General features: G+C 44.1%; 1 protein-coding gene across 2 annotated transcripts in view; it reads right to left on the bottom strand.

Annotated features, from left to right (window-relative positions):
- Positions 1-1189: 1189 nt before the first annotated feature.
- CREB5 (cAMP responsive element binding protein 5) overlaps positions 1190-27514 on the bottom strand; it is a 240021-nt gene continuing 213696 nt past the window's right edge. For both annotated transcript variants that reach the window (XM_030010334.2, XM_030010335.2), the window contains 4 exons: positions 9251-9574; positions 3738-3965; positions 2745-2853; positions 1190-1556 (listed from right to left, as the gene is read on the bottom strand). In XM_030010334.2, the coding sequence (XP_029866194.1) occupies positions 1393-1556; positions 2745-2853; positions 3738-3965; positions 9251-9574 (825 nt within the window). In that variant the 3' untranslated portion in view covers positions 1190-1392. The remainder of the gene's footprint in view (positions 1557-2744; positions 2854-3737; positions 3966-9250; positions 9575-27514) is intronic.

Here is a 27514-nt window from a genome sequence, read left to right on the forward strand (position 1 = left end):
CTTGCAGCGCTTTTTAGTGGCTGCATGCCTTTTAAAAATTATTTAGCGTCCTAATAAGACAACTCCTTACCCGCGGTAAACGGGCGTTAAGTGCCATTAAAGTCAGTGAAGCTACACTGCTGTCTGCCAGCTCGGGATCAGTCCATGGACGCTTAAAGGAATGCCTGCAGAGAGCAGGTCTTTCCCTGGGAATTAAAAATGGCATTTTTCCAACTGGTCAGAACCGTTACGCTGATTTATTTCTCATTTATAGCCTGTGAAACCTGAGGCTGTTAGCTTTCATTGCCAGAACAACGCAACCAGGTTAGGGAACAGAACTTTTCCGAATTATTATATACTACATGGATTTTTCTATGTTAATGACTGGCAGTGCGAAAGAATTGCTGTGATTCTCAGGTGTTGCTCGCTGTGCCTGTACCATGCCACAGAAGCTTACAGGGCTGCTAGCATCAACACAGCTGGCTCTCAATCCTGCTTCACCTGGGGCCACACTGCTTTCGCCTTTCGCTGTTTATTAAAAACACTAAATCAGGAGCATTTCTATTTTCTAAAAGCCAAACGCTCAGCACAGCCCAGCTGCGGGTGAAGAGCTAGTGAAAGCAGCAGCCGTGCTGACAGTTTTTAGGTGAGCTTGAAGTTTTTCCTTGTTCATCACTGTTCTTTGAGAAAAAGAGAGGGAAGCGAGAAAGCCTTGGAATGAAAAAAAGCAGGAAAAAAAGCTGGGGGATGAAACGGGTTTGGAAAGGGAAAAGGAAGGTGTAAGAATAACTGGAGGAGGAAAAGGCCAGGGTAGGGGAGAGAGGAGAAGGGGGAGGGCTAGACAAAAGAGCATGTTATTTGGGCTTGGTTTTGTCCTGATAGCCACATCCTATATAACCGCTTTGAAAGAGGTTCTGAACGCAAGATGGGGTCTGCTGATAGCACAACGCTAACTCATTTTTTATTATGCTGTCAGCAGATGCCCTCTCTCTATATTTATAGCCTAATTACTCTTAGTTACCTACATATGACTCTGTTTAATACTTTTCATGCCTCACGTTGGCTAACAAGCTGCAGTTTCACACAACTCCATGTTTCTGAGGCTTCAGGCTAGATTGGTGAGAAGGAAACATGACTATGTACAGAAACAGTTAGGTTTATAAACAAGTAACTGGTACCAAAAAAACTGGAGAAAGCACCAAAGCATTTCTCAGGCTGATAGCATATTAATTGCATAACTCCCTTTTATGTAACTAAGTATAAAAGACATTTTAATAACTATAAAAATGAAAGCCAGAGTCTTTCAAGAACTGAGGAATCTTCCAGGCTTGAGTTACAGTTGCAGATGTCCTTAGCACAGAGGACGCTTTGATACGCTACCACACTCCCCTAGCAGTTTCTGATCAACCACTTTTAAAGAATGGGGTTGATGTCTGTTCTGTGGCTGGCGAGCTGGGTGAGAGTGGAGCTTCCCACGACGTCGCTGACGGAAGAGGAGGTCGTGATGGTGTTGTGCTGGATGACTTGCTGCTGGGAGCAAGCTGGGACCGGGCTCGCGGGAGGACTGCTCTCGGGACCTGCGAAGGGGGTGAGGGCACAGAGACAACACACATTCATTTTTCCATCCAAGTTACAAGCCCAGGCTGGGTGACACTCCTGGATGGAAAAGGGATGTACTACTACAGCAGCAATACTAACAACCTGAGGCATGCACAAGGCCCAGGATTTCAAAGTACAGTTATCCAAGACTCTCTGTCTTCTGATCTTTTACAGGTTGGTTGTTTTGGTTTGGTTTGGTTTGGTTTTTTTTTTAAGACAGCTTCTCTGATATCAACCTGACTTGTGGAGTTGGGACCTTGAAAAAAGTCCAAGACCTTAATGATTATGAAACCAATGTTGGCATAAAAAGTCTGATATCTCAAGGTCTATAAAATCAGTTGGGATGCTTAAACGCTTTATTCGCTCCAGCAGGAATCAAAATTAGAGTGCAGTACACTGCAGCAAAGAAAATCTAATTCAAGCAACAGTTGATAGGCATGTAATGCAATTATGTATTTTTTTCTTTGAGTACTGTTAAAGAGCCAGATGCATAGTGATGCAGAGGAGACAGAAATGGGCTCTATTTTAAGAGAATGCCGCAATCTAGCAAATATTAACCCTGAGGCTCTTCTGAGCCGTTCTAGAGCCAAGCAAAGAATTTATCCCTAAATTACCACACTCGTAAAATGCATCAACTGGACAGAATCGATTCAACGTCTCCATTAGATGAGAATTTTTTTTTAAAAATGAAAGAGTTAAAAAAGAGTTAACAAACCTTGAAAACCTGCGCCATGCCTGGTCTGCGCCACTGTCAGAGCACAGCACCGTTTTCGCTGGAGGGGACTGTAATGTTTTCCTTTTTAACTTTCCCTTTGAGAGTTATTTTAAGGTTCTGGCAGCGCTGCACCCAGGAGGACTCTTGCAGGTGTGGAGCTGCGAGTTCAAGCGGGATCCTCCACAGGGGAATGAGCGTCCATCCGTGTGCATCTCCTTGCGGAAGGGAGGGGTGGGGAAGGCTAGCTCTGCTGTGGGGGATGCAAACCAGGGCTTTTGTGGTTTTGAGCAGGGCTGGATAAATAAGGGCAGGAGATTGGATGGCTCGGATGATGTTTGAGAAGACAGGTTCAAGAGATAATATGACCGACAAGGGGTTCTGCGGGGAAGAATTGGAAACTTTGCTTTCCTGTGAGGAGTGTGGAGACAGTGCAAACATACCAGCTACTTACTTAGATATCCTTGCGATTCTTTCTGCATAGCTGTTATCGGACAGTCTTTATGTGTTAACAATAACTGTTTCAGCTGTGCTACCTCATTTTTCAGCATCGAAACCTCGTTCTAGAAAAGAAAGAGAGGGTTTGGTTTGCCACAAAGCTTAAACCAGGCTCTTCTGCAAATTTTAAACCCAAGAACACAGAAACCGCTCCACGACGTCGGAAGAACTGAGCAAAAATGGCACTTGGTGCTCGTGCGCTGGGTGTATGTTAACATTTGTCCATAACGTTATTTTATATCTTCTTCTGAAGGCAATTTGGCCAGACCTGTGGGGGCAAACGGCAGCCTGCTGCGCTCGGGCGCAGGGTGGCAGGGCTGCTGTCACCTACAGCTCCGCTACAGCCGGTGCCTGGGTGCTGCTCACACCTCTGTGTTTGGGAGGAGTGACATTACACAATTGGTCTTTCTGCTCTTGGCAGCACACAGGCACACCTCTGGATGGGGCCGAAGTACTGTGCCCACCGTAAGAAGTGCAGCACTGTAAGAAGGAAGGCTTTTATTATCATATTCAGGATATTTTCATCTATCCACTTCGCTTTCCTTACTGGTAGACCGATCTATTTATGCTCATATCTTGCTGGCTTTGAATGAGGGTTTAGCTACATGCCCTGCTCTGAAGAAGTCTTTTACAGCCGAGTTAACGGCACTTCCAAAAAAAATCCCCACAAAAAGCAGCGACAAGAAAAGAAAATAAATACAACTCCATCTAGCGCAGGCTTCTAAATCCCAAGACAGCTTTTTCCTGGCTTATCCTGCTAAAGTGTAATTATTTCTTTAATTGAAGCGCACACGTCTTGATTAATCGGCTTTGATTATGCCCGGGCTCCCGCTAGGAGCCGGCTGCGCGGGGGCAGCCCCGAAGGCAGCGAGGGCCTGCCGGCACCGCCAGCCCCTCCGAGCACAAAGAGCCCCTCTGTGTCCTCGGGGGCGCAGACAGTGGCTCGCACCTGAAGCTGCATGTTTGTCTGGGTGAGCTCTTCTGCTTTCTTTTCCAGTGACATCACCCAGACCTTCCTCTTCTGTCTGCAGCGCGTGGCGGCGGCTCGGTTCCTTTCCAGAAATTTCCGCCTCCTCTCATCCGGGTCTTCGTCCACCACCCTCCTCCGGCGACCTCCAGTCGGCTGCGGCGGCTGTATCGTCTGCGTGGGCTGCATCTGCTGCGCCGCCGGCGAAACCTGGCGGGGAAGAAGAGGTTTGGCAGGGGGTGGTGAGGGGGGGAAAGTTACAGAAGGGGATGCTGCAACGGGAAGGGAAATCTCATACGCTCATCCTGCTCCCTGGCGAGGTCTGCAACAGGCACAAGTCGAAAGGCTGCGCCAGATGCCACTGAAATTAGCTGCTGGCAAATCCTTACCGTGGTCAAAGGGGAGATTTTTTTGAAACGATCCTCTGAATATTAGTAGGGAAAATATTTTTCCCCTTACAGTTAGTTATTAAAAACATTCACTTAGGTACTTTCTCTGCCACCACCTATTTCAAACCTGAAATGACAAGTTTCTCTCAGCAACTGTTTTAAACAAAGCAGAGGGCTGTAGCAGCCTTCTTTCTGTCTCTCTCTCCTTTTTTTTCCCCAATTGCTTCCAAAATTTTAGGACATTTCTATTTCACAGGCTCCCCCATCTCCGTCTCATGCTTTACCACCTCTGGAGACAGGACCTGCAGTGCTCTTTGCACCTGAGTAGAGCTGGGCAGCCGCGGGCTGGGATCACGCAAGGCCAGCAGACCTCAGTGCCCCTCAGCTGGGGGCAAAAGAAAGGATTTAGGTACCTGAACTCGAACTTGCATTTTTGGTATCCCTGCACCGCGTGGAGAAGGGATATTCCTCTTATCAGGTGTTTCCATTTGACCCCCATAGATGCCATACTCCTTTTTATTCAGCAGTCTGGCTTTGACAGTAGAGGCACACCACATCCAGCCCCGCCGCTACGAAACTAAAAAAAATTGTATTCGTGCTGTTTCAAGTGCAGGAGAGTATTGATCCCGCTCCTGAGAGTAACTGCCCCATGCCATTACAGAAAAGGCGCATGGTGGGGGCAGCCCCGCATAGCCTCTGCTCCGACTCCTGGGCGGATGAAACCCAAGCCCACGTCCCTGTCAGGAACCAGCATCAGACTTAATGTTCAGCCGCCTGGGAATAGGCAGCTTTGGACCGCTTTCCTGCCTCTCTGTGGCACCCAGGCTACGGGGCTCTGGACTGCGCGCGGGGCTCGGGAGCCCGACCCACCAGGTCCCATTGCTCACGCCCAGTGGGAGCTGCTGCCGCTGCTCACATTGCTGCCGCCGCTCCGGCACAATCTGGAACAGTCTGGAAACCTGAATTGTTGACTCAAAATTAACCCCCTTCTTCTGGCAAAGGCCCAAACCTCCAAGGTGCTTCCTTTTGACTCCAGGGAGTGGACGTACTCAGCGCTTTGTCAGACTGAGCCCTGAATTTCAACTGCGGCAATTAACATGTGTTTGCCTAACACCTCTGTCTGTCTCAATTAAAACGATACTATCGTCTTGCGAGGTCGCTTTTCTGTCTAGAATCTTGCCACAAACTGCAAAGAAGAATTTGCTCCCTCCTCCAGCTGACTTGTGTCAATTAAAGTGGCAATTTTATGTGTAATTATTCTGTGCATCTGATAACGCTTTTTGCATAAAGCTGAATTTATTCCCAGCTTTATGTTGCACAGTCAGGGAATCTCTCTCTCAGGAGCAGAAAAACGTTTTAAAAGAGTAACCTTCTAAAAATAAATAAGCCACCCTACACCTTCTGACTGGTTTTTAAAATTTCAGCTTGTATTAACTCCGTATGTTTGCTGGTAAAATCTCCAACCCTCTCTCCACATGGGGGGCTGCAGTCCCAGGGCTACGGCAGCTGCAGTGGCTGCAGCCCCCAGTGCCGCGCAGGACCGCCAGCCAGCACCGCACAGGACCGCCGGGCACGGCCCCCGTCCCCACCAGCATCCCTGCGCTGCCGCTGGGAGATCGCTGCCGAGGGATGCCAGCTGCTCCCTGTCCACCGAGGCCGGGCATGCCGCCTCTTTAGCAATATGTCTGAGTGCAGAGGCCTCAGAGATCCCTTTTAATGTCAACATCTCATCAAAGGCCTTTCATTTTCTCACATACGACACCTTTCCAGACTTCAGAGATCTGTTATTTATATTTCCGGACACCAAAAGCTTTCCTTATCCCACTTCTCTCCTTCCTCATTCAGCTTTAAAAATTCTTGTTTCTTAACTCTCTCAGTGGAGTCTGCTATACAGGCAGAAAAAGGTAACTATACAATTCTTTTTTTTTCCCCTCATATGGTCATTTTCTCCTGAATAACTAGTGAGTCATTTTGTCTTCCGAAAGCACCAGTCAGTCTTTGGGCAGTCAGAGCGCATTTTCAGAACAACAAATTCTCTCCATCTCTGGCAGATATTAATTATAAGGGTTGCCTTTACGTCAGTAATAATGTCACGTGGGATAATTAACTGACTCTTAACTAGATAGCTCTTAACCCTCAAATCTGTTAGGCTGTATCTTAGTAACTCTCTAAGCATCATTCTCTAGCAGGATTTCGCTGCCCTGCCTAGGGACATAAGAAAGAAAATGAACATATATTAAAATTGAGGTTAATTTTTTTTAGAGGATGCTAATCACGTATCCATAATGAAGACAAACGAAGGACAACTAAGAGAATGAAACAACATCCAAACCCCTACTCTGCTTAAGCTATCAAGTTTGAGATGAAGAATCCTTCGTGGGACCAACACAAGAATAATAGTATCATTTTTGTAGTAGTTGAGGCAACATAGCCACAACTTGATAATGTCTCTCGCTTTCTCAGAAAGATACCTATCAGAAGGTGATTTCTACTTTTATGCTTGAGCCAGCATTTCTCTCTGTTCTTTGCAACTTACCACAAAACTAATACCCGTTCACTCATTCTACGAAAGCATAATTCATTGAGTTCCTGTGTATCAAAATGGTAGCTGAAAAGCATGAAATGAATTCTGACTTTACAGGAGGGTGTGGTGTAGAATAACAACAGTCTCGGCGTGGGAGCACACAGCTTACAGCAGCGTGGACCATGCTGTCGTTTGGCAGGTGGTTTGGAATGGAAGACTCTGGCTCAGAAGAATAAGGAGGTTAATAATTAGTAAAACGCACCATAAAATTAATGTCTGCTGGAGCAATCTGACCCCCAAAGAGGCCATTGCCATGGGGACTATGGATGAGCTTAGAAGGCAATAACCATGTGGTTATTACTCAGCAAACCCTTTTTTTCTCCCCACTAATGCATCTGTTCAGAAATCACTATTGCCTTCACACCATGGGAGCAGACACACAGCAAGAGCTCTGCTGCCCAGGGAAGCTGCTGACCATAGGATTCCTACTCCATCACCCTCCGTTCCTATCCTCTAGGTGACACTTACACCTATGGACGAGGTGAAGACCGCTGTGATCCCTGACGGGGCCTTTTGCCTCCAGTGACACGCTGTGCACGGCAAAGCTCATCTGACCGCACAGGCCCAGCTCCAGAGACTGCATGGTGCTGGGACACAGGGTGAATCTGACGTAGCTTTGTGGCTGCCAGTCAGCCCATCTACCCATCTGGTGCCTGTATCTCTTCTTGCCCACTTGCAAGTCTTTTGGGGTGCCTAGCTAACAGGGAATATAAAGCACAAGAAGTCTAGGCTGTCCTAACTGGAATGAGTGTGAGAGAGACATGGACCTGCTCGAGCGGGTCCGGAGGAGGGCCACTGGGTCATTGATCTTATCCTTATAACTGGGAGCTTTGTTTTCTCTGGTAGCTGTTTTCTCCTCACCTGTTAAAAGCGGTAATAGGGATGTTTTGCAGCAGTGCTCCGTACTGTGGTATCTGACTCCCTACCCTGCATTAACATGTTTGTCCTCCCAACCCCTCGGTGAGGTGTCAGTACTATTACCCTTGTTTTAAAAGCCTCAGAGAGGTTAAGTGACTTCCTCCATCTCATCCATGGAGTCCTCAGTCTGCTAAGCACAGCTTTACCCTTACTCTCTCATGGATCTCCAAGACAGCCATCAGGTTACTTTTGGTTTCTCTGTTATGAGATAATGTCTTTTTATTGGAGTTTTTAAACAACTCCAAGGAAAATAACTCATTAACAGATGGGAAAATAATTGAATTCACAAAGTAAAAACTGAACTAAGCTTAGGAAAGCTCTGGACATCTTCTCACAGGGGAGTCTGCTGCTCTCTTATTTAGACTGTTTCTCTAAAGCTGACAATTCATTTTACATTAGCAAATGCTTTAGGGAAATCCCATGTGCTTGCAGCCTCTGCAATAATAAAGCTAGATGTTAGTAAATAGTTAATGTTGTGGGACACTGGGATGTCAGCCAAATCATCTCATTTTCTTTAATGTTTTCTAAGAGCTTGTCTGAAAGGTATTTGCAAGAAACACAATACTTCACAGATTGAACTTCTTATGGCTGGCACTCCTCTTTGTCCTCATTCCATGCACTGCCCACTTGCCCTCCTTAAATTTGCTCCCCAGACCTGACATGTTACAGTCATTGCCCCCAGAGCTTTATTTTTCTTGTGTGATCCTAATGCAGAAGCCTATCATCTTAAGACATTAATAGAATTCCTCTTAATAATGACTCTGCTATAGTCCATGCTCACTAGTTCGTTAGTTCAAGAAACATCCAGTTCAGATACTGAATTATTTAAATTGCTGAAGCCAATATACCTGGTCCAAAAATCGAGACCTCCATCTCATTCAATGGAGACTTTCACTGTGTTCTCATCATCTGAATCCAATTCAAAATTGCCTTCCTGGTTTAAATCTCTCTCCTTGGATTGGCTTCACCATCTTTTTCTCCTATCACAACATCCACCAACTACTGCCTGCACTCTCACCTAATCTTGGCTTTCTCTCATACTCTGCAGATGGGGGCTGCTATCCCCTTCACGGGGTCTGGATTCTTTCTTCTTTTCCCCTAAGCCAGTGTATTTTACCTTAGAACTACCTCTACTATCTCCAGTCTTGAACCCCCCCCCCCCCCCCAGTGCCATTTTACTTCACTAAATATTGTGCCATGTATTTCTGCAGGTAGAACACATACAGCTCTTTAAATCTTGGCCTGAGAAGTTCAGGTTCAAGCACATTAAGCAACCTATATAATATGCTAATCTCCATAATAAACCTCATCCATAAAAGGGTATGTGGCAATTTGCAGAGCTCAGAGCAGTGAAAAACCTTGGACCTCCTTATAAAGTAAGATACTACAAATGTCTAGCAAATTAAGCAGCAAAACAAGTTGTTGCTTCACTCTGTTTTCTGAATAAAGTTTGCACTTCCCCACCACCTGTAGCAGACATTTATGAGTAGCCTGAAGGGCTTGTACCTAACAAGACATTTGTGCAAGAAGAAACAATACAGAGATCAGGCCTTAACTCCACGTAACAGCAAAACCCAGCAATGCAGCATGGCATGAAGGTCTACCTGTGCTTGTCCACCTGAGTGCAGCGGGGGGTGCGGCGAGGTCTGGTGATGTGCCGGGTGTGCATGAAGGTGCGAGTGAGAGTGGTGGTGGGGATGATTCTGCTGGTGATGAGGCTGAGGATGAGGATGGTGCGCCGGATGCTGGTGCTGATGCGGGTATGAGTGATGAGGTGGCAGCGTCTGGTGCTGATGAGGATGTGAGTGCATATGATGGTGTGGCGTCTGGTCCTGCCGTGAGCTCATCATTTCCATCATGTGGCCCATGGTGTTCATATTCCCGTTCGACATGGCGGCAGGATGATGAGTCAGCGCTGCCTTCAGTCTCTGGAACAGAACAAGGCAGAAAATTCAGCATTCATACACGATGACCTGAGCAATCAGAATAAGATTTCTGCTGTTGTAGAAACGGTGCCTTGTCTTGTGTTTTGAGATTTATTTAGTTTTTTTCTTGCTGTTCCCTTGATAAAAGGCATCTTATTTCAGTTTGAGAAAGAACATATTCTTGGGCTCTAATCTTGTTTTCCACTGTAAATATGTAAAGATATAAACATCTGAACTGAAATTTAACAGTTACACATTTCCTACTGTGCTGCTGAGGAAAAATAACTGGCTCTCATCCTTTTCTCTTTGGCCAGCTCAGTAGCGTTAGCCTCATCAATTTTGTATTCTTGCAACTTTTAAAAAGGAAAGTCTGATTAAAATAAAGGTGAAACAAAGTACCCCTCTTGTTTTTACTACAGATATTATTTAAAAGACTCATCGATAAATATATTGCATTGCCATGTTTTTCAAATTCAGGCTCAAATATATTCTACAGCTGTACTTGTACCCAACCTGTTCTTTCATGAGAAAGACAGGAAAACAATGAGGGTGGCCTCAACCTGATCCTCTTTCTTTGCTGGAAAGTTCAAACATCTGCTCTGTTGTTACCGCATGCTAATCCCTCTTTCTGTTTTGTACTCCTCATATTTTGTACTGTCACTGGATTGGGCCTTGGAGTCCTGACCAGGGCAAAAGTCTCCTCAATATCAATGAGATTCATTCTCTTTTACCTGAACACCAGCAATGGGCAATGGGAAGGGCTGCCACATTTTGCACTGCAGGATAGGGCCCTTGTGTACTAAGGCTATAGCTGAAATACAGATTAAAAAAGGTTCCCTTTCAGTGCAATTACAGGGTCAACCCAAAGCTGTGAGCTGTCCTGGCATACAGACATCTCGCTGGTGTCATTCTACCCTTGGACTACTGAAATAACTGCTATTCTACCAAAGTGTGCCAAAGGTAGAGCCTGACAGATGTCAGCTAGGAGAAGGGCTCCTTCCAAACCCATAGAAACCTCTTTTGCACCCATGGTTCTGCATCTTGCTCAACATAGAACATTCTTTACAGGCAGCCACCCAAGACCTCTTTACCTCTTTACATTTTTAAAGAAGTCAGCGTAAGCTTGGTTTACTCTCACTAATGCAAGTAATTAGTCAGCAGAAAATGGTAAGATAAAAATGGAGGGAAGGAAGTCCATGGTATCACTTGATGCCAGACTAGCGTGATCTGAATAACCCATCAACTAGCTTATAGTTCATTATCCAGCCAGAGGATATAATGAATAGCAGATAGCTCATCAGTAAGAGATGCTACCTATAGGACAGCCAGCAAGAAACAGCAGTGGTACAAGGAACAGAGGTGTGCCTTTCCTCATAGCCATATCTGTGGGTCACAGGTGACAGTCAGAAGATCCTACAAGCCAACGTGGCTAAAATCTGCCAGTGGAGGAGCAATGACCAGATTGAACTGCATTTTGGTTTTGTCTTTAAAGCAAAGAGAGTGACTGCCAGGACACTCAGAACCTATAGATGGGAATTTCAATCTACTTTACATTGAAATAACATCTGTCTGGACAACTCCACTGCAAGGCCATAAGTAAGGGCTCCTATGTTCAAAGCTGCTACCCTATTGTGTTTGTGCACCAGGGAATGAGGAAGAAACGAATTCTTAAGGAGAAAAAGAAAAAGAAAAATATTAGAGAAAAAAAGAAGGTTGTTGAAGGCAGAAAGAAGTAACAAGGTCAATTCAAAGTGTCATCCTCAAATTTTTGTATCCCACATGTTTTTGCAGACTTCATGAAGGTCATTCCACTGAGACACTCTAATAGATCCATTAATCCAAATTTGGTGGTTTATTTCACTAACGATCAATTGGGTGAACAAGACTTTAAAAAAAAAGAAAAGATACATTTGCAAAACACATCAGTGCCTCAGTTTGCATGAAGGAAAACTAGACTGATGACTTTTAAGAAGTTTCCTTAAGAAAGCGTATCAAACCATGACCGCACTATGGCATGTGTCATAACGTCACAATCTTAAAAAGAAATCGAGGCAACTATAGCAGCGAGGTTGAATACCTCCTTCCCTACTTCTAAAGTCAGAACAGAGCTCAATCTAATATCAATAGCAGTAACCCATCCTGGGTACAAAACAGAGGAACTGAGCATCTGTCATCCTTAACGTTTCCGAAATCAAGTGCTACCCTGGTTACTGCAAGCAGGTTTTTCACAATGCTCAGAATACCTGGTGTTACCCAGGAATGTATTAGGAAAAATATGGAAAATACCACATGAATAAGTCAAGTCATTCTGCACTTTATTCTTCTTCAAAACTTGCTAAGACCTTTTTCATGGGGCTGAGCCACCATGCAGATGTAAGCCAAAACACCAACAAAAGCTGTCATAAGTTTGTTTTCTGAATCAAAATGCAGAATAACCAAGCTCTCATTAGCCAGCAGTTTCATGTGATGAATACCTAACAAAATCTACCAATGCTATAACTGTCAAAGACCTCTGAAACTGAACTACAGCATGTCTTATTCTAAACTGCAGACTTTCAAAGCCAAAAAAAAAAAAAAAAAGGAGGGAAAAACTTAATCTGCGAATAAACATTTTTTTTCAGCTGTAAAAACTGCGGCTTATTAGTGTGGCGCGACTTCAAGGAGAATAAATTATTTTGTTTTCTTTCCACAGCCCCTTCTACCACATCCATTTATTTGAGATAGCAAATCAAGAGAGACAGTGAGAGGTCTGACATGCAGCTGGTTTCAGTCAATAGGGGTCATTTCCATTTGGTCTGTGTATTTTACAAGCTCCTTGTTCGCTGTTCCCAATGGGAGGGTGGGCCAGCTGCCCTGGATCCCAGTCCTGGTAAGAAACCAGCTCTCTACCTCATCCTGTCCCAGTGCAGCAACAGCCATTGCCCAGCCCTTTAACTTCGTGCTTAGATCAGCTCCGCAGCAGCAAGAGCCCTGCCTGCACATGCACCCGGAGCAACTTTTATCTTCCATTAATCGGTCGCTGCTGCCCATCAGAAACATTTGGGGAACGATAAACATTTTTTTTTTGTTTGGTCTTCAGCAAGATCAATTGTTTTGGATGTTTTAGTTAGAGCGCAGGGAGGGAAAATCACCAGAACTTGGTGAACTCTTTGCATTGAGTATGTGTAGAGCTGGAAGGGCAGGCTGCATTTTTGTTATTGTTCTTTTTATGTGGGCTAATTGCAAACAGCTGTTTTAGTTTAGTGTCAAGTAAAATGCGATGGCATCAAAATTGAGCTTACTGGACTGACTACATTAGCAAATCTCCTCTAGGATGAAACGATAACCCAGGACCCGATCCTGTGGCTGTTCAGTTTTTCAGGAACTGTGTGACTGACTTCAGCAGAGCCTGCGGGTACCTGGCAGTTCACAAATTGGGGCTGAAACAGAGGACTCGCTACTCAGATCTGCTCTCACCAAAACCCGAAATTTCTGCTAACCGCAGTGGCAGTGTTCTTTAGGGCACAATCCCTCTTCTCTCCCTTTTATAGTGCAATTTTCAAAAAAAGCCCCACCAACCTCAAGCAAAGAGGAAATGCAGGTGCTCCTCTTGCCTGGCTTTTAGACCTTACTGATTTTTTTATCATTTCATCAAAGTAACATAGTGACCAACATCAGTTAGAGCTGATTTCCACTCGATCATGACATTTCCATTAACAGCTGTCAGTGACACAGACAACATGAGAATCCTTCACAGGGAACAGCCTGCTTTGCTTCTGATCAAGTGAATAAAGAAAATTCCCTTTTGATCCTACAGGAAGCCAGAAGCCCATATAAACTCTCATTTTGATGCTTAGGAGGAAATAGAAACAGTGGATATTATTGCTCCACAAGTATGAGTGTTGTGTTCCCTGTACTATTGCTCATGGTTATGCCCCTAACTGACACATTTACTCTGAAGCCACCCCACTGAATGTCATATGAAGTTAACACTTCAGAGAAGTTATTGTTGTACCTAGAATACTGGGGTTTTTTTGGAAACAGACAGTTTTCACAGTGCTTCCTCAATCTAACATCTGACATCATGGTGCAGTGAATTGCTTGATGTTTCCTTTTATCAACATAGATCATAATCTATTCACTGAACATCTTTGGGCAAATCCTAAGTCTGCTAAAAAATGGGCTACAAGCATTTGAGATCACGAATGAAAAATAATATCAGCTTCCCTAACACTTCTGCAGTTCAGGATCTTGCTGCTTTCTAATTTTTCTCTATCATGACATGTATTTCAAGGCTGCCTTCGGTTTTGCCCCACCTTTCTTTCTCCAGAATTGCTAGTGAAAACCAGACAGCATTTTTTTCAGTTTGTTAGAAGGGTGGGAAAAAAAAACCAACAAAACCCAAACTGCAAATTTGGAGGTTGCTTTTCCCACAACTAAAAACTGAAATAATTTGGGGGGTTTCATATGTATATAAATATTTCTAATATTTATAGCACGTTATATTTATAGTGCAACAGGCTATAAATATTATATGCCATGATCCGTATATGACAATAAATGACAACTTTCTCCCATTTATTCCTCAGTGGAGAAATGACAAAAATCTCCTCCAATTTTATAGATGTTATTACCTGAGTGGTCTGTGCTTGCATCAAACAACAAGCTATTATATCATCCAGCTGAATTTTAGGTTGGGACAGACACAGAGTGCTGGTTTTGAATAGGATTGAATTGTTCTGAATAAGTATGCATTGCTGCACTCTGAAAAAAACTCTCTTCCCCTTCTGGTCTGCATGCCCAAATCCCACTAAATTAGAGAATAGACAAGACCAGCTGTAGTTTCAGCTTAATGTCTGGTATATTCTTATCAGGAGATTATATCAGACCCCTGTAGGCAGATGGAATATGATCTCAAAGATATTTTCTTGCACTAGTGACTGTGATTCTGGTCCCTGTTATACAGGGGTTTAATAAGTTCCCCAAAGGGGATAGAAGAGACTAGAGAGGGGTGCGAAATCAGAAAAAAAATACAGACATCAAGCATCTCCACACATCTGCAATTAGGTAGCAACCTCAGGGTAAAAGTCTTGATTAGCCAAACTTCACGGCAAGTGTACCATTGACTTCAGTGGCACTAATATTGTTTTCTCATCTGCGATAGTCAAGTTTTCTTTTTGACACGTGCTCCTCTAAGTGTTGTACCCAAGATGAATACATGGAGTTAAGCTGGTGGCAGCTAAAGCTGTGAACAGAACTTCACCCACCGTATTTCAGAGCAGCACACTGAATTTTATCCTTTCCTCCAACTATGACTGCGATGTGAGAACTTAAGCATAAATGTCACTCAGGTCTTTTATAGTTGGCTGCTTACAAGCATTTCACAGTGTAAATAACAGAAGCCACTCTTTGCAAATGTTCCACTCACATTCACAAAAGCAAATTGGAGGCGATTCATCTCCACCCAATAAGCTAACTGCAGATACTTAGGAGCACACTTCAGAGACTGGTGATTAGAAAGTCTCTGGTGCCACATTAAAAGCTTGCTCCTACATTTCTTGTCCAGTAAAATACAGTCCTGCATACTGACTGAAGGAGTGAGAGATGTGAGAAGGACATGAAATCCAGAACCAAAGCGACACATTACACTAATGTAAAGAGAAAAGGGGGATGCATTTAATTCACAACTCGCCAGTAAACAGCACCAAACTGTTAATCTTCTAATTATTCTCAGGCTGTTTGGCAAATCTGAATTATACTTTTCCCTTCCTTTGTGCTTTCTTTCCTACTTCGTCAGATTTTGTAACAACACGAACAATGGATCGTCATCCAGGCTTCAGTGCAGCTTAGCTTCTAATAAAAACAACAAATTTGCTCCCTTGTCCTTCCAAACGCAAACTGAATTAAACTTCAGCAGCAAGCAGCGAGAATTGACTGCAAACAATCAAAGCGGCAATAAAACTAATAGACACCATGCTGCTCAAGGACGGGTCAGCTGCAAGAGCTGCTTCAGTGTCCCTGAACGTGGGGCACAGAGGAGCTCCGAGCAGCCACGCTGCCCGGTGACATCAGTCCCAGTGACACCTCTCCGGACGACTGCCAGTTTTAAGTAATCCGATGCAGGTTACAGCCACGGTGGCCCAAGGGTACTCTGCCAGAACTGCCATCTTCTGGTGACGGCATTTCATTGAGAATGGCCACGGCTCCAGGGACAGCAGAAAACACAAGTGAGTTTACATCTCATCTCCACCCAGCATTTTCCTTCTGTTCACCTCAAAGCACCTTGCAAAGGAGATAAGCATCATTATCCTTGTGCAGTGCGCCACCTCTTTAAGGATTAGAAAGAGAAAAATACTAAATTCTCCATTCCTATTCTACACACATTTTTAATGAACAAGTAGATTATAATCAAGACAGAAAATACACTGAAAGTACAGTTTGTGCTTCTCACTATATGCTATTTCTTGCATGAATCATTTCTCAATGCAGTGTTAAACAACTGGATTTGATTTGCACAGGAGTCAGGAAATGTAAGGTTCAAAAAATCAAACCCCTAATTCCCACCAAGTCTAAGTCAATCCCTGCATGTGTATCCATGACAAGGGATATTTAATTATGTAATCACACAACAGACAGCAAAGTGATTTATTACTGGCAAATGGTGTCATACAATTTCAACATACAATACCAATGGAAGGATCCAAAAAATACAACCAACTTCTGTCTGATTTCCCCTCTGCCAGAGTCCAGAAGGAAAGCTGTTACTCAGCTGCTACCTACCCCTAGAGAGGCAGGCTTCTGACAGCAATATTCCTGACAATCTGGGGATTAATTGCCTGTGCCTGCTATCAGTAGGCAGGCACATACCTAATCGCCACCCTAATTCTCCAAATAGACCGTCTTTCGCTTAGTTACTCTGCCAGATTCATCCATGGGATATTCCCATGCATGCTAAGTTGTCACCCGTGGAAAACACAGGAAAAGGAGGTGGCAACAAAAGCACTCAGTGTTAATAGCACCCTGCAAGGCAGTGGGAAAACTTGGGCTTGAGGGGACCTGAGTCTGTACTGCCCATCTGCTAGATCTGTTCTCTAATGTCTGTATTACAGCTCATTCCCAAGCCAAGAGACCACGGACTCTTTCTTCACGTTGGACATAAACACTTTGGCAAAGCCTCTGGCAAAGGGGCTGGAGCTCAGGTCTTCCTCACTCCTGCAAGCAAATGCTGTAACTAGGTTTCTAAAATCATGTTCCCATCTTCTAGTACAATTCAAGTGGGAAGTGCTTGTACGGTGCTTGCATTGCTATATATATATATCTTGCCTGAGCACACAATGAACATTTATGAATGTATTAAACGAGAAAAGTGGGAACTGATTTCAGAGGAAGTTTGGGGAATTTCCTATACAAGCCAGATACAGAGCAAATCCTCAAATCAGAGCGCTCTAACACTGGAAGGAACACTGTGGGTTTGGGTATTTTAATCTGTACTCAGAGATCTGAAGGGATTAGCACTGCAAAAATCTCTCTCTGCAGAATAGCGCTCTGAAGCCTTGAGAGCCCTTAAGGAGTGACCAGTTTCTTGCCGAGGATGCAAGTTGCTTGCTTTTCTTCTCCCTCTCACGAGCATAATATATACACCAAGGACATGAGAAAGGCAGGTTCAAAGTCTTCCTCTGTCAGAAGATTTCTGAACTTTCATCACCCACCTCTCACTAAGGCTGATTACGATTAAGTCATTCATATTCAAAGAAAAATGCCATCCAAGTATGTAAAACTTTGGAGGTTTTTTTTTCCTTCACTGATGTGATTTTTCAATACTCGTTTTTCCTGGATTAAACCCAGCACATTTAAAGGGCTACTAGCAAGCCAGAAATGGGATACATGTGCACTTAAAAGTGCTTTGATTTCATCCCAGATGTGCAGTGCTCAAGGGCGTACACACACCCACACGCGCGCGCGCACACACACACATACTGACTGTGTAGAGGATACGATCTGATCTGTAGATTTTGTTTCAAGATTATACCAACCAGACTCTGAAATGTAAAACCGAAGCCCTGACCACTTACAGCCATTAGGGATCCCAGGGCTCTTTGTGAAAGAGTATTGATGTTCATTAGCCTATTGGCCTAACTGCAGAATTCAATGCAGGTAATTAGACGTTGTCTCATTATCACGTAGTTTCAGGTGAAGTTATTTTTCTCCTTCATTTCTAAAGTTAAGTGATTCCTGAAACATTTTTAAAGCATTCATGGATATTTATTTTTCTGAAGAAATGACTAGAATTTAAAGTACAGTACAGGGACATATAAAATGAGAATGTTCTTATGGGTTATTTCACATTTTTTTAAAGCTGAATTCCAGCATCTGACCAAAAAAAATGAAAATAGCATTTTAATTCAGCAGACAGCTTTCGATCATCTGCCTACGAAAACCTAGTGACTAGTGACTTTAAATACATGCACTCAGGTATGGCATGTAGTACCTAGGTACAAACTGTAGAGAGTGTGAGCAGGTTCATTTAGTGTCAATTTTCACTGTTATAAAATAAATATAATCTATGCTGAGAGTTATCTGCATGGATATCATGAATATTCAGCATTCAACATATCAGTGTTGATATGTACTGTCCTTTTACACCCTCATGCAAGGTCTCTTATGCCCTCCCACCTTTCCCCATATTCTCTCCCTAACTTCACCTCTCAGGCTCTGCCCTCCACCGTGCCCCCTTTGTTCTTCACCTGCAATACCATCTCCCTTCATTCGTACACAGCTCAAGTTGCTGCCTTGTTTTTCACCACCTTGCATGTATCAGCTGCTTTTAAACAGCAGTATCTTGGGTCAGACGCATTGAATTTCAAAGCCACTTGGGGCTCCAGGAACAGCAACATCTCAATCCTCTATCAGATATGAACTAGCTACTCCATCAGTGTCACGAGGTTTTTTATACACTTTAGGATAGCTACAGTGTGAAACAAGAGATAAAAAGAATCAAACCCCAACTCTTCTTTTTTATTGGAATTAGTGATTTACACTAATAGGCTTTACTTTGTGTTTGAAGGGGCTAGGAATGCATCCACACACACTTACCATGGCTCAGCTGACAAGCAGTGACTTACTAAAATGCAATATATCAGCTGCTCACTCTCTTGCGCATGGTATGCTTACTCTTTGGCAATACTGCTTTTCAGAGCAATGTGTCAGAACAAACCAAAAAAACAACGTTCCCCAGGGAAGGGAAGGATGCTGCCTGCTTGGTGAGCCATTGACTCATCCTGCCATTTCTGGACAGCTGGATTTGGCTTTCCTACAGCACATACCACAGGATACAGAACAAATTTGCACAGGTTAGGGGTCTGGCTAGACCCACAGTTGTGGTGGCTGTCACACAAGCAGGATTTCCTTTCCAGCACTGAGTGACAGGTACAGAGTATCCTGCCTCGCTTCACTCTGGACTCTTCCCTCTCCCTCCTGCCCAAGGGAAAGAGGGCAGAAATAACCACTTAAGGGCAAACTCCTGGCAGCAGTGCCCTGCCTGTGGACAGGCAGGCCGAGGGTCCCCGCAGCACCCTGCATCCTGAGGGAGGCAGAACGGGTCATGTGTCGGGTGAGCATCCCCCACGGGGACGGGGCGATGCTAGACCCAGACACCTTCCCACGTACACTGTCCTTCACAGCATAGATGAGTCTTCCAAAAAGCACGTCAGCGATCCGGCTGCTCCTGCTATTGCCCTACCTTCCTTTTTTTAAATATTTCTTGTGTACTTCTACTGAGTGTGGGAGAAAGGCATAAATACCGTCTTGTTTTGGTGCTTAACACATCTTCCTGTCTCCTCTCCCAGCCTTGCCGACAGCATTATCCATCTTCCTGACACCACCATTGTCTGATTCATTTGACATATGCACCAGAAAAAAATGTCATGTTCTGAACAAGAACATAACGCTGTGATCTCATTCCCATCTCAGACTCCTCAGCAACTCCACAGCACCTCCCATTTCTTGCTGCTTTAGAAAGGCAGGGACTAGGAAGCTTTTCCAGCTTGCTCACTGGGAAGCTTATAGAGGAGATGTGGTGAAGGGAAACCAGGCCACCAAAGGCACAAAAGCACTTACACAAGCGTGTTGGAAATCAAGGTAATGCCATAGAAACTTCAGCTATTTACCTCCTACCTAGAGTGTGAAGCAGCAAAATCTTTCTCATCTCCTGTTACGTGGGGCTGTTGAGGGACTCCACATAGACATGTGTTATTTCCAAAAGGGAACAGCACTTTGAGAGGTGATGGCAGGGACATTCTGACTGTATTATGGAATGGACCGAGCCCTTCTGTCTCATCATTTTCCTCTCTTTTGAAACAAAAAAGCCTGATGCACTACCCACCTCTGTGACATTCAGGACTAAGGGTTATGATGAAGTTTCCGCTTTTGGCTGGCACACCAGCAAGTCAGCGTAAGGCTTCCTGATGCCTTGTCTCACAGAATCATAGAATCATAGAATAGTTTGGGTTGGAAGGGACCTTTAAAGGTCATCTAGTCCAACCCCCCTGCAGTGAGCAGGGACATCTTCAACTAGATAAGGTTGCTCAGAGCCCCGTCCAACCTGACCTTGAATGCTTCCAGGGATGGGGCATCTACCACCAATCTGGGCAACCTCTTCCAGTGTTTCACCACCCTCATCATAAAAAAATGTGTTACTTATATCTAGTCTGAATCTACCCTCTTCTAGTTTAAAACCATTACCCCTTGTCCTATCACAACAGGCCCTGCTAAAAAGTTTGTCCCCGTTTTTAAGTCCCCTTTAAGTGCTGAAAAGCCTCAATAAGCTCTCCCCAGAGCCTTCTCTTCTCCAGGCTGAACAATGCCAATTCTCTCAGCCTTTCCTCATAGGAGAGGTATTCCATCCCTCCCATCATTTTTGTGGTCCTCCTCTGGACCCGCTCCAACAGGTCCATGTCTTTCCTGTGCTGAGGGCTCCAGAGCTGGACGCAGTACTGCAGGTGGGGTCTCACCAGAGCGGAGCAGAGGGGCAGGACCACCTCCCTCGACCTGCTGGCCACGCTGCTTTTCATGCAGCCCAGGATATGGTTGGCCTTCTGGGCTGTGAGTGCACATTGCTGGCTCATGTCCAGCTTTTCATCCACCAGTACCCCCAAGTCCTTCTCGGCAGGGCTGCTCTCAATCCCTTCATCCCCCAGCCTGTATTGATACTGGGGGTTGCCCCAACCCAGGTGCAGGACCTCACACTTGGCCTTGTTGAACCTCATGAGGTTCACATGGCCCCACTTCTCAAGCTTGTCCAGGTCCCTCTGGATGGTATCCCATCCCTCAGGCATGTCAACCGCACAACTCAGCTTGGTGTTGTCTGCAAAGCTGCTGAGGGTGCACACAATCCCACTGTCTATATCATTGATGAAGACATTAAATAGTGTCTCCTCCTGTTTGGTCGCACCCCTCATTGCCCCTCACGTGCAGCTTCTGTCTCAGTCACAGGAGTTCACAATTTAAGGGCAATTAAGAGATTGCTGTGTGCTGGCAGCTGAGGCACGGGCAGTCTAACCCCAAACATGTGCCCCAGGCTCCTGCAGCCTCCGTCCCTTTTTCCCCGCAAGCCACAGGAGCGTCAGCATCCCACCACCACCTACAGCCTTAATAACCCATTAGCAGTCTGGGCAAATGAGTTACTCTCTCACGGCTACTTCTCTTTGGAGATCTGCCAAAGGAGAAAAGACAAGGGGTGAAGAAGGTGGAGGCAAACCAAATCGGGAGCTTGGGTGGACGGGGGAAGGGGAAAGGGGGGACGAGCTGGAAAAGAAAGGTTGAGGCAGCTAATTTTTTAATTTTTTCCCTGCGGTTAAAGCATTGACAGATAATTTATCACACATTTTGATGGTGCTCCAGCTGGCAGGGAAAAGAGCTATCTGTTTATTAATTCAATTAGCCTGCTTATTTATCAGCAGAGGGTGAGAAGGTGCGGTCCCAGGCCAAACTGTGCCAGTCTCAGACAGCCTGCTGTCAGGCTGATAGGACGACTGGGAGTGGGAACATCCCACCCTGGCTGCTCCAGCCAGTGCACTCATCACCGCATTATCTCAGGCCTCCTGAGGTAAGAAAAGAAAAAAAAAAAAAAAAATGCAAAATTTAACAGCATACATGATGCACATCAATGAATGTGCAAGGCAGGCTTACAACCAGAGCCACATGGCTTTGCTGCCACCAATTCAGTGCTCTAAAAGTATTTGTTATGTCTGACATTCTGCCCAGAACTGATTTTTTAATTCATTAAAATGGATGAATACACTTTGAATTCTGAGTTCAATGGGGATAGTGTTCAAACCAACTGTCGTGGTTTAACCCCAGCTGGCGACTAAGCACCACACAGCCACAATACAGTGCTGGGCTGCCAGAGGGGGTAGGAGAGGGCAAAGAGGGGGCTGCCTGGGTACCCACCACCACCATTTGCCATCTTTGAAAAGGGGACGTTTGGGAGGGAGGAAGAAAACAGAGTGGAAAAAAAGAGTTGGCCTTGGCCATAGAGAAATGCCCTGAACTAGGAAAGCATTTCAGAGGGCTGGGATAGCAGGGAGACTACAGCAAGGCCTCCCCCGTCTCTAACTGCAGGCAGGGTTAGTATTGCTTTGGTTTGGGCCAGTGCCAGGTATTGCCACAACTTTCCTCTGACTCTTCTTCAGTCCCCCCTGCTCCATCCATGGCCCACCTCTTCACTCTATGGGGCTGCCTATCTAGGACTACTAGGTTTCTTTCCCATTCACTGAAGAGTCAAAGACTTCTGATTCTTGAAGATCCAAATTCCGAAAATGTTGTGCAAAATGCTGCTTGGAGCTATCTGAGCTGAGGTGTTTCTAACAACACAAAATATGTGAAAAAATCAGTGATGATGGAGAGCAATTTCCTCATAGCCAAAAAAACCCTCAGCCCTAGAAACTGCAGACCATAATTTTGACGTGATTTCAATGCTGTCAGAAACGGTGTTTATTTTTCTCTTGCTGCTTCTGTAAACTGTCCGGCTTCCTTTTCTATCACACATAAACACAGCTACAATATAGAGGTACTGGCTTCCAGTTTAGCCGTTAAAAGACACTGTGTGGCTTCCCATTCATACAAATAATTCCTGCAGTGCTTTGACTTAAAAATGAGGCTGCTGACAAGGATAGAGGTGTCTCCTTGGGATAAGGCTAGGATGCACATGCTCTCAAATGCTGCTATTGTTACTCTTCTCATTTTGTTCTTCCACCACCAGACGTTTAAAGAAAATCTGCATTCCTTAAAATTTTTTTTCTTTAAGTTTCTTTAGAGGCATTCTTTTGCTTTCTGAAATCTTGCAGGATATTTCAAGGCAGGACACCATATCAAAGTAGGATGGCAGAGAACGTTTCCACTGCAGATGAGCTCACAGGAGCCTTTAACAAAAGGTTCGCTAGAAATGCATCGCCTCCACCCCCCAGCTCCATGGCCAAGTTTGCCTTTCAGCATCTCCTGGCTGATGATTAGTTTAATATTCTGAACCAAGATCCTGCTTGACAGATGATTCCACTACCACCGATAGTTTAGGCCACATATCAACATTTTATAAATTCTTAATTTTCTCACTGCAGCCATATTGAACAGTTTTGTGCAAATGAGGCTTATAATTACCCAGATAAATCAGTCCAATGCAGTATTTCTTAGGATCTTTCTCAATTTTCTCCCTGGAGGATGGGATCCCATCTGCTTCACTACATTCAGGCTAATTGAAGGGCACTGACTTTTCCAAATGGATTCATTAATTACTCTAGCCAGATTCTCTGTGGGGTTCTTCGTTCAGTGGGTGACACTTGGGCTGTACTATACCATCCACCCATGTTTAGCAATGTTGCTCTCATTCTCAGCTATGAGCTAAAACATTTGCAGACGCGTTGGCAGGAACGGTTCTGGCCTTAACTGTACAGTGTTACAAAACAAATGTAATTCCACTTCTCCTTTGCTTCTAATTTAATATGCATTCAGAATCTATAAATATTGTAACCACGACTGTTTCAATATGTTTTACTCCTTGCCATCATAAATATAAGCAGCCGCCCCAAAGAAGAAACCGTAAGTTTACAGGTATTGCATTGCCAACAGCAGAAAAAGAAGAGAAACAAGTATTTACTGTGACGTTGCAGAAAATCTGGTATGTGTGGCAGCATAATGTGAAATTAAACTATTAAACTTAATTGCAAAGCTGTCCTATATAATTCTGGGCCTGCATTGATTTTATTTAGTACAGCAGCAGCCTGGTTTTTCAGTAAACTCACATGTAATCATATTGCTGACTCAAACATCAGGCAGACACCGAAGAAAAATAAAGACCTATCTAGCAAAGACCTAACTTAGGTGAGGAAGGTTGTGGTGGTAATCTTCAGATAGGAGCACGCAGAAGGGAAGCTGCCAGCAGTCGCAGAGTCTGGCTCTGCTGGAAGGTTTATCGGCTTTCTCCAATAGCAGGCACAATTTCACGCTACTTAAAATATTTTATATTCTGAGCTCTTGGTTGGTTAATTCAGGTCTATGAGGCAACTGGCCTGGGAATCAGTGACACAATCTGCTGTGAGCGAACAACAAGCCTTCACGCTTTCCAGGAATCCCAAAGCATTTTGTAAACATCAGACCCAACTGTGGAAGTTGCCCGGCCTCTTTGCATGGGTCTGCGCTGCCGCACCTCACGCTGCTTTAAAGATGAGCCCAATGTCACTAAATGTGGTCGGAGACGCAGTTTACAGATCAGTGAACTAAAACTCTGAGATTGCCCCAATATCATAGAAACTCTCAGTGGCAGAGCCAGAAAAACAGTCCAAGAGCTGACTTGCTTACAAACAGGGAACAGTCCTGCTCCCTTTAACTCTTTCTTGCCGATGGTATTGCGAATCCCCAGGATGCAATAAGGGTCTACCTTCTTGTGCCTTATTAGAGGCAATAACTCTACTTACGTCTATGAACAGACAATATAAAAACTATACATACATATTAGCTTTAACTATGTGGTTTCTTTGGGCAGTTAATGTCACGCAAACAAAAATCTAATGATACAACTCATCTAACAGATCAGTGAATGTATAATAGTTTCACGTAACGCACCACAGGCCTAAACAAATTACTCAGATAAGTAGATCATGTACACAGGGATGTAGATAGGGCCATGGGGGTGTATGTAGGGATGTACTTTGCTCTACAATTCGAGAAAGAATTTCTCTTCTCTGCTATCCTTTCCTTTTTAGCTCAGCAGTTGTGCTTCCCCAAAGCTCTGACAAAGACGGACTTCATAAGGAGCTTCTTTCTGGGGACAGAAAAGATCTCTCTCACAAGTTTTCCCTCTGATGATTGCCAGCTTCTCTCTGCTAAATGAGGTACCCCGCTCTCTCAGCAGCTAACCAATTCACTTCTTCATTGGCCAGTACAGCAAGCTACGTACCTTCAAAGAGAAAGTCTGAAGCAACTCTGTCATCACCTGGCAGGACATAGTTATTCTGAATTTGAGTGGTTGGCTATTTGATTTTTTTTTTTTTCTTCTCATTTTGTTTGTCTCTCATCTCTCCCTGGTTTATAAACAACTGTTCAGCGGTCAAAAAGCAGTTCATAAATTGTTCACAGAGAAAAGTAAAGCTAAGCAAGGAGCCCCGATCTTTTGCTGCTTATTTGTTTTTTCCTCTAGAGCCAGTGCTGGCAGATGAAATGCGGCAGGCAGGCGGGCAGGCAGCCCCCCTCCCCTGCCCTCCTCTCCCGGCTGGATGGTGGCTGGCCTGGCGGCAGGGGAGCTGCGCTGATATATGTCAGCTGAGAACCTGGACCCGTCCACCCCAGTCCATGGCAGCACTGTCGGTTAGCACCGCATCTGGTTGTGTTTTGAGTTCTCAGAAGCCAGCCAGAGACTTTTTTGTTTAGGTTAATACATTTTATCACCTTTATGACAGTGAAAATCTATAGCTCAAGTGCTCCAGTTCTTAAAGGGGGGGTCCAGGACCTCTGAATCACAAGGAACGTTTTGCAGCGAGAAGGACGCTCAGTGTGTTTTGCAATGTAAGAAATCAGTCTAGACATTACCGACTTTTAAAAAACAATGTTGAAAGCAGCCCACTAAAACTTTTCTGAATTATTTTTTAAAAAATTCAAAACCAGCTCCACATGCTCAAATGAACTTGATCGTGAGCCAGAGACAGTAAGCTGGTCTCAGCCCTAACTGTGGCAGTGCTACACCTTTTTATTCTGGAGCTGAGGAATATGACATATTATATACAACAGTGAATTGTAAAGTAGTTAATTTTCTGTGCAGCTGATAGGAGTGATCGATTGGGCTCACTCTTTACAACTGCCTCACCTCCTCCCTTCTCCCTCTCCCCTCCTCCCTCCCTGCCCCAGAAATTGCTCAGACCACAGCATCCATCAAGTCACATACTTCATTTTAGTGAAGAAGAACTTCACAGGACAGCAAGCACGGCTTTGTTCGCTCTGTATTTAAGTACAACAGCCAGTTTTGCCCTGCACAGCACTGAATCACACCATAATATTATTTCCTATATCAAGCCCTTTTCTGTTGCAGTTGCTTGAAGAACTGCATTAATATTTTATTTCACATTACATTTGAGGTGGAGGGGAAAATGTAATGGGATTCAGTGGTAGCTCAAACTGCCTGCAAGTTGTTTAAAATTTTCCTTAATTCTTTCCTGTCAATTTTATCGGCATCTTTTTCCCTTTATAGTAACATTCTGAAATATTTTAGTAGGATTCAGAGACAACCTCTCTTGTTTAACATCTTTATTTTTTTAAGGAGGGTCCAATATAATTTCACCGGTCTTCAAAGTCCATACTTCCAAAAGGCTATTTTTTCCATCACCATCTGCTGACTGAAAACCATGGAGGGACAGAAGAATGTGCCTTTTTGACCTCTGAAATCACTGTATTTTGAGTAAGAAGTAATGTTATCAAGAGCAACATGCATCTGACAGGATTCACCCACAAAAGGAATAATAATGATTTATTTTAAAAGCGTTTTGTAAACTGGTACATGCTTGGTGGACCAAATTATATCCACTTAAATGAGGTATATACTAGTTTAAACTAGAATTAGACAAATCTCAGTAGCTGCTTCCAGAGGGTATTACTATTAGCCATGTAGATTTAAAAATCAAACTCATCTTTGTCCATATACTAGACATATTGTGATTTATTTTTCTCTGGTCTTTTCCTCCTTCTGATTCTGGAGGTTTAAATTACTGGAAAATAAGTAAGAATGTACTTTGAAGTGACAAAATCTTTGCCTATGATGTCAAACTATGCAGCTAATGTCACAGCCTATCTGCAGTATAGCATCTGACACGAATCTTTTACTTTCTTCAAAATTTGTTTCTCTCACACTGTAGCAAAATAGGATAGATTAAATATACCACAGCAGAGATATTGGAAGAATTCACTTCACGTATGCAGTTGTTGCCCTGGGACAGCTGAGTAAACAGCTTGCAAAAGTCTGTTTGAAGACTGCCAGCTAGTTACACCCATAATTTCGTCTCTATTAACAAAAACAACTCAAACTGTCGCAATGCCCCGAGTTGATTACCAAGCATCTAAATTATAGAGTGTTGCTTGAGTAACCCTCTGCAGCAGCAGGGGCTGTGTTTTGATATCCGTTCAATACTTCCCACCTTGTTGATCAGTAGAATATCCATCAAAACCAGCAAATGCATAAGAAAAGATACAGAGACTTTTGGCAATATTATCCTGTGACTGACAGAAAAATAGTTGTGTAATACTGTTCGAGTCAGTGAGTCAGAAAAACAAGTCTTATAAATATGTCCTTCTGAGCTGGATATAGAACAATCTGGGGAATGAGAGAGTGATCTGGGGGAAAAAAAATCCACAGTAACTGTTTTTGCAAATAACGCCATCGTCGCGTTCAAATAGCTGGTGTTTCTGGTGCGGTGCTCAACACCAGAT

This window comes from Aquila chrysaetos, chromosome 3 (genome assembly GCF_900496995.4).
Source record: "Aquila chrysaetos chrysaetos chromosome 3, bAquChr1.4, whole genome shotgun sequence".
NCBI classification, from domain to species: Eukaryota; Metazoa; Chordata; class Aves; order Accipitriformes; family Accipitridae; genus Aquila; species Aquila chrysaetos.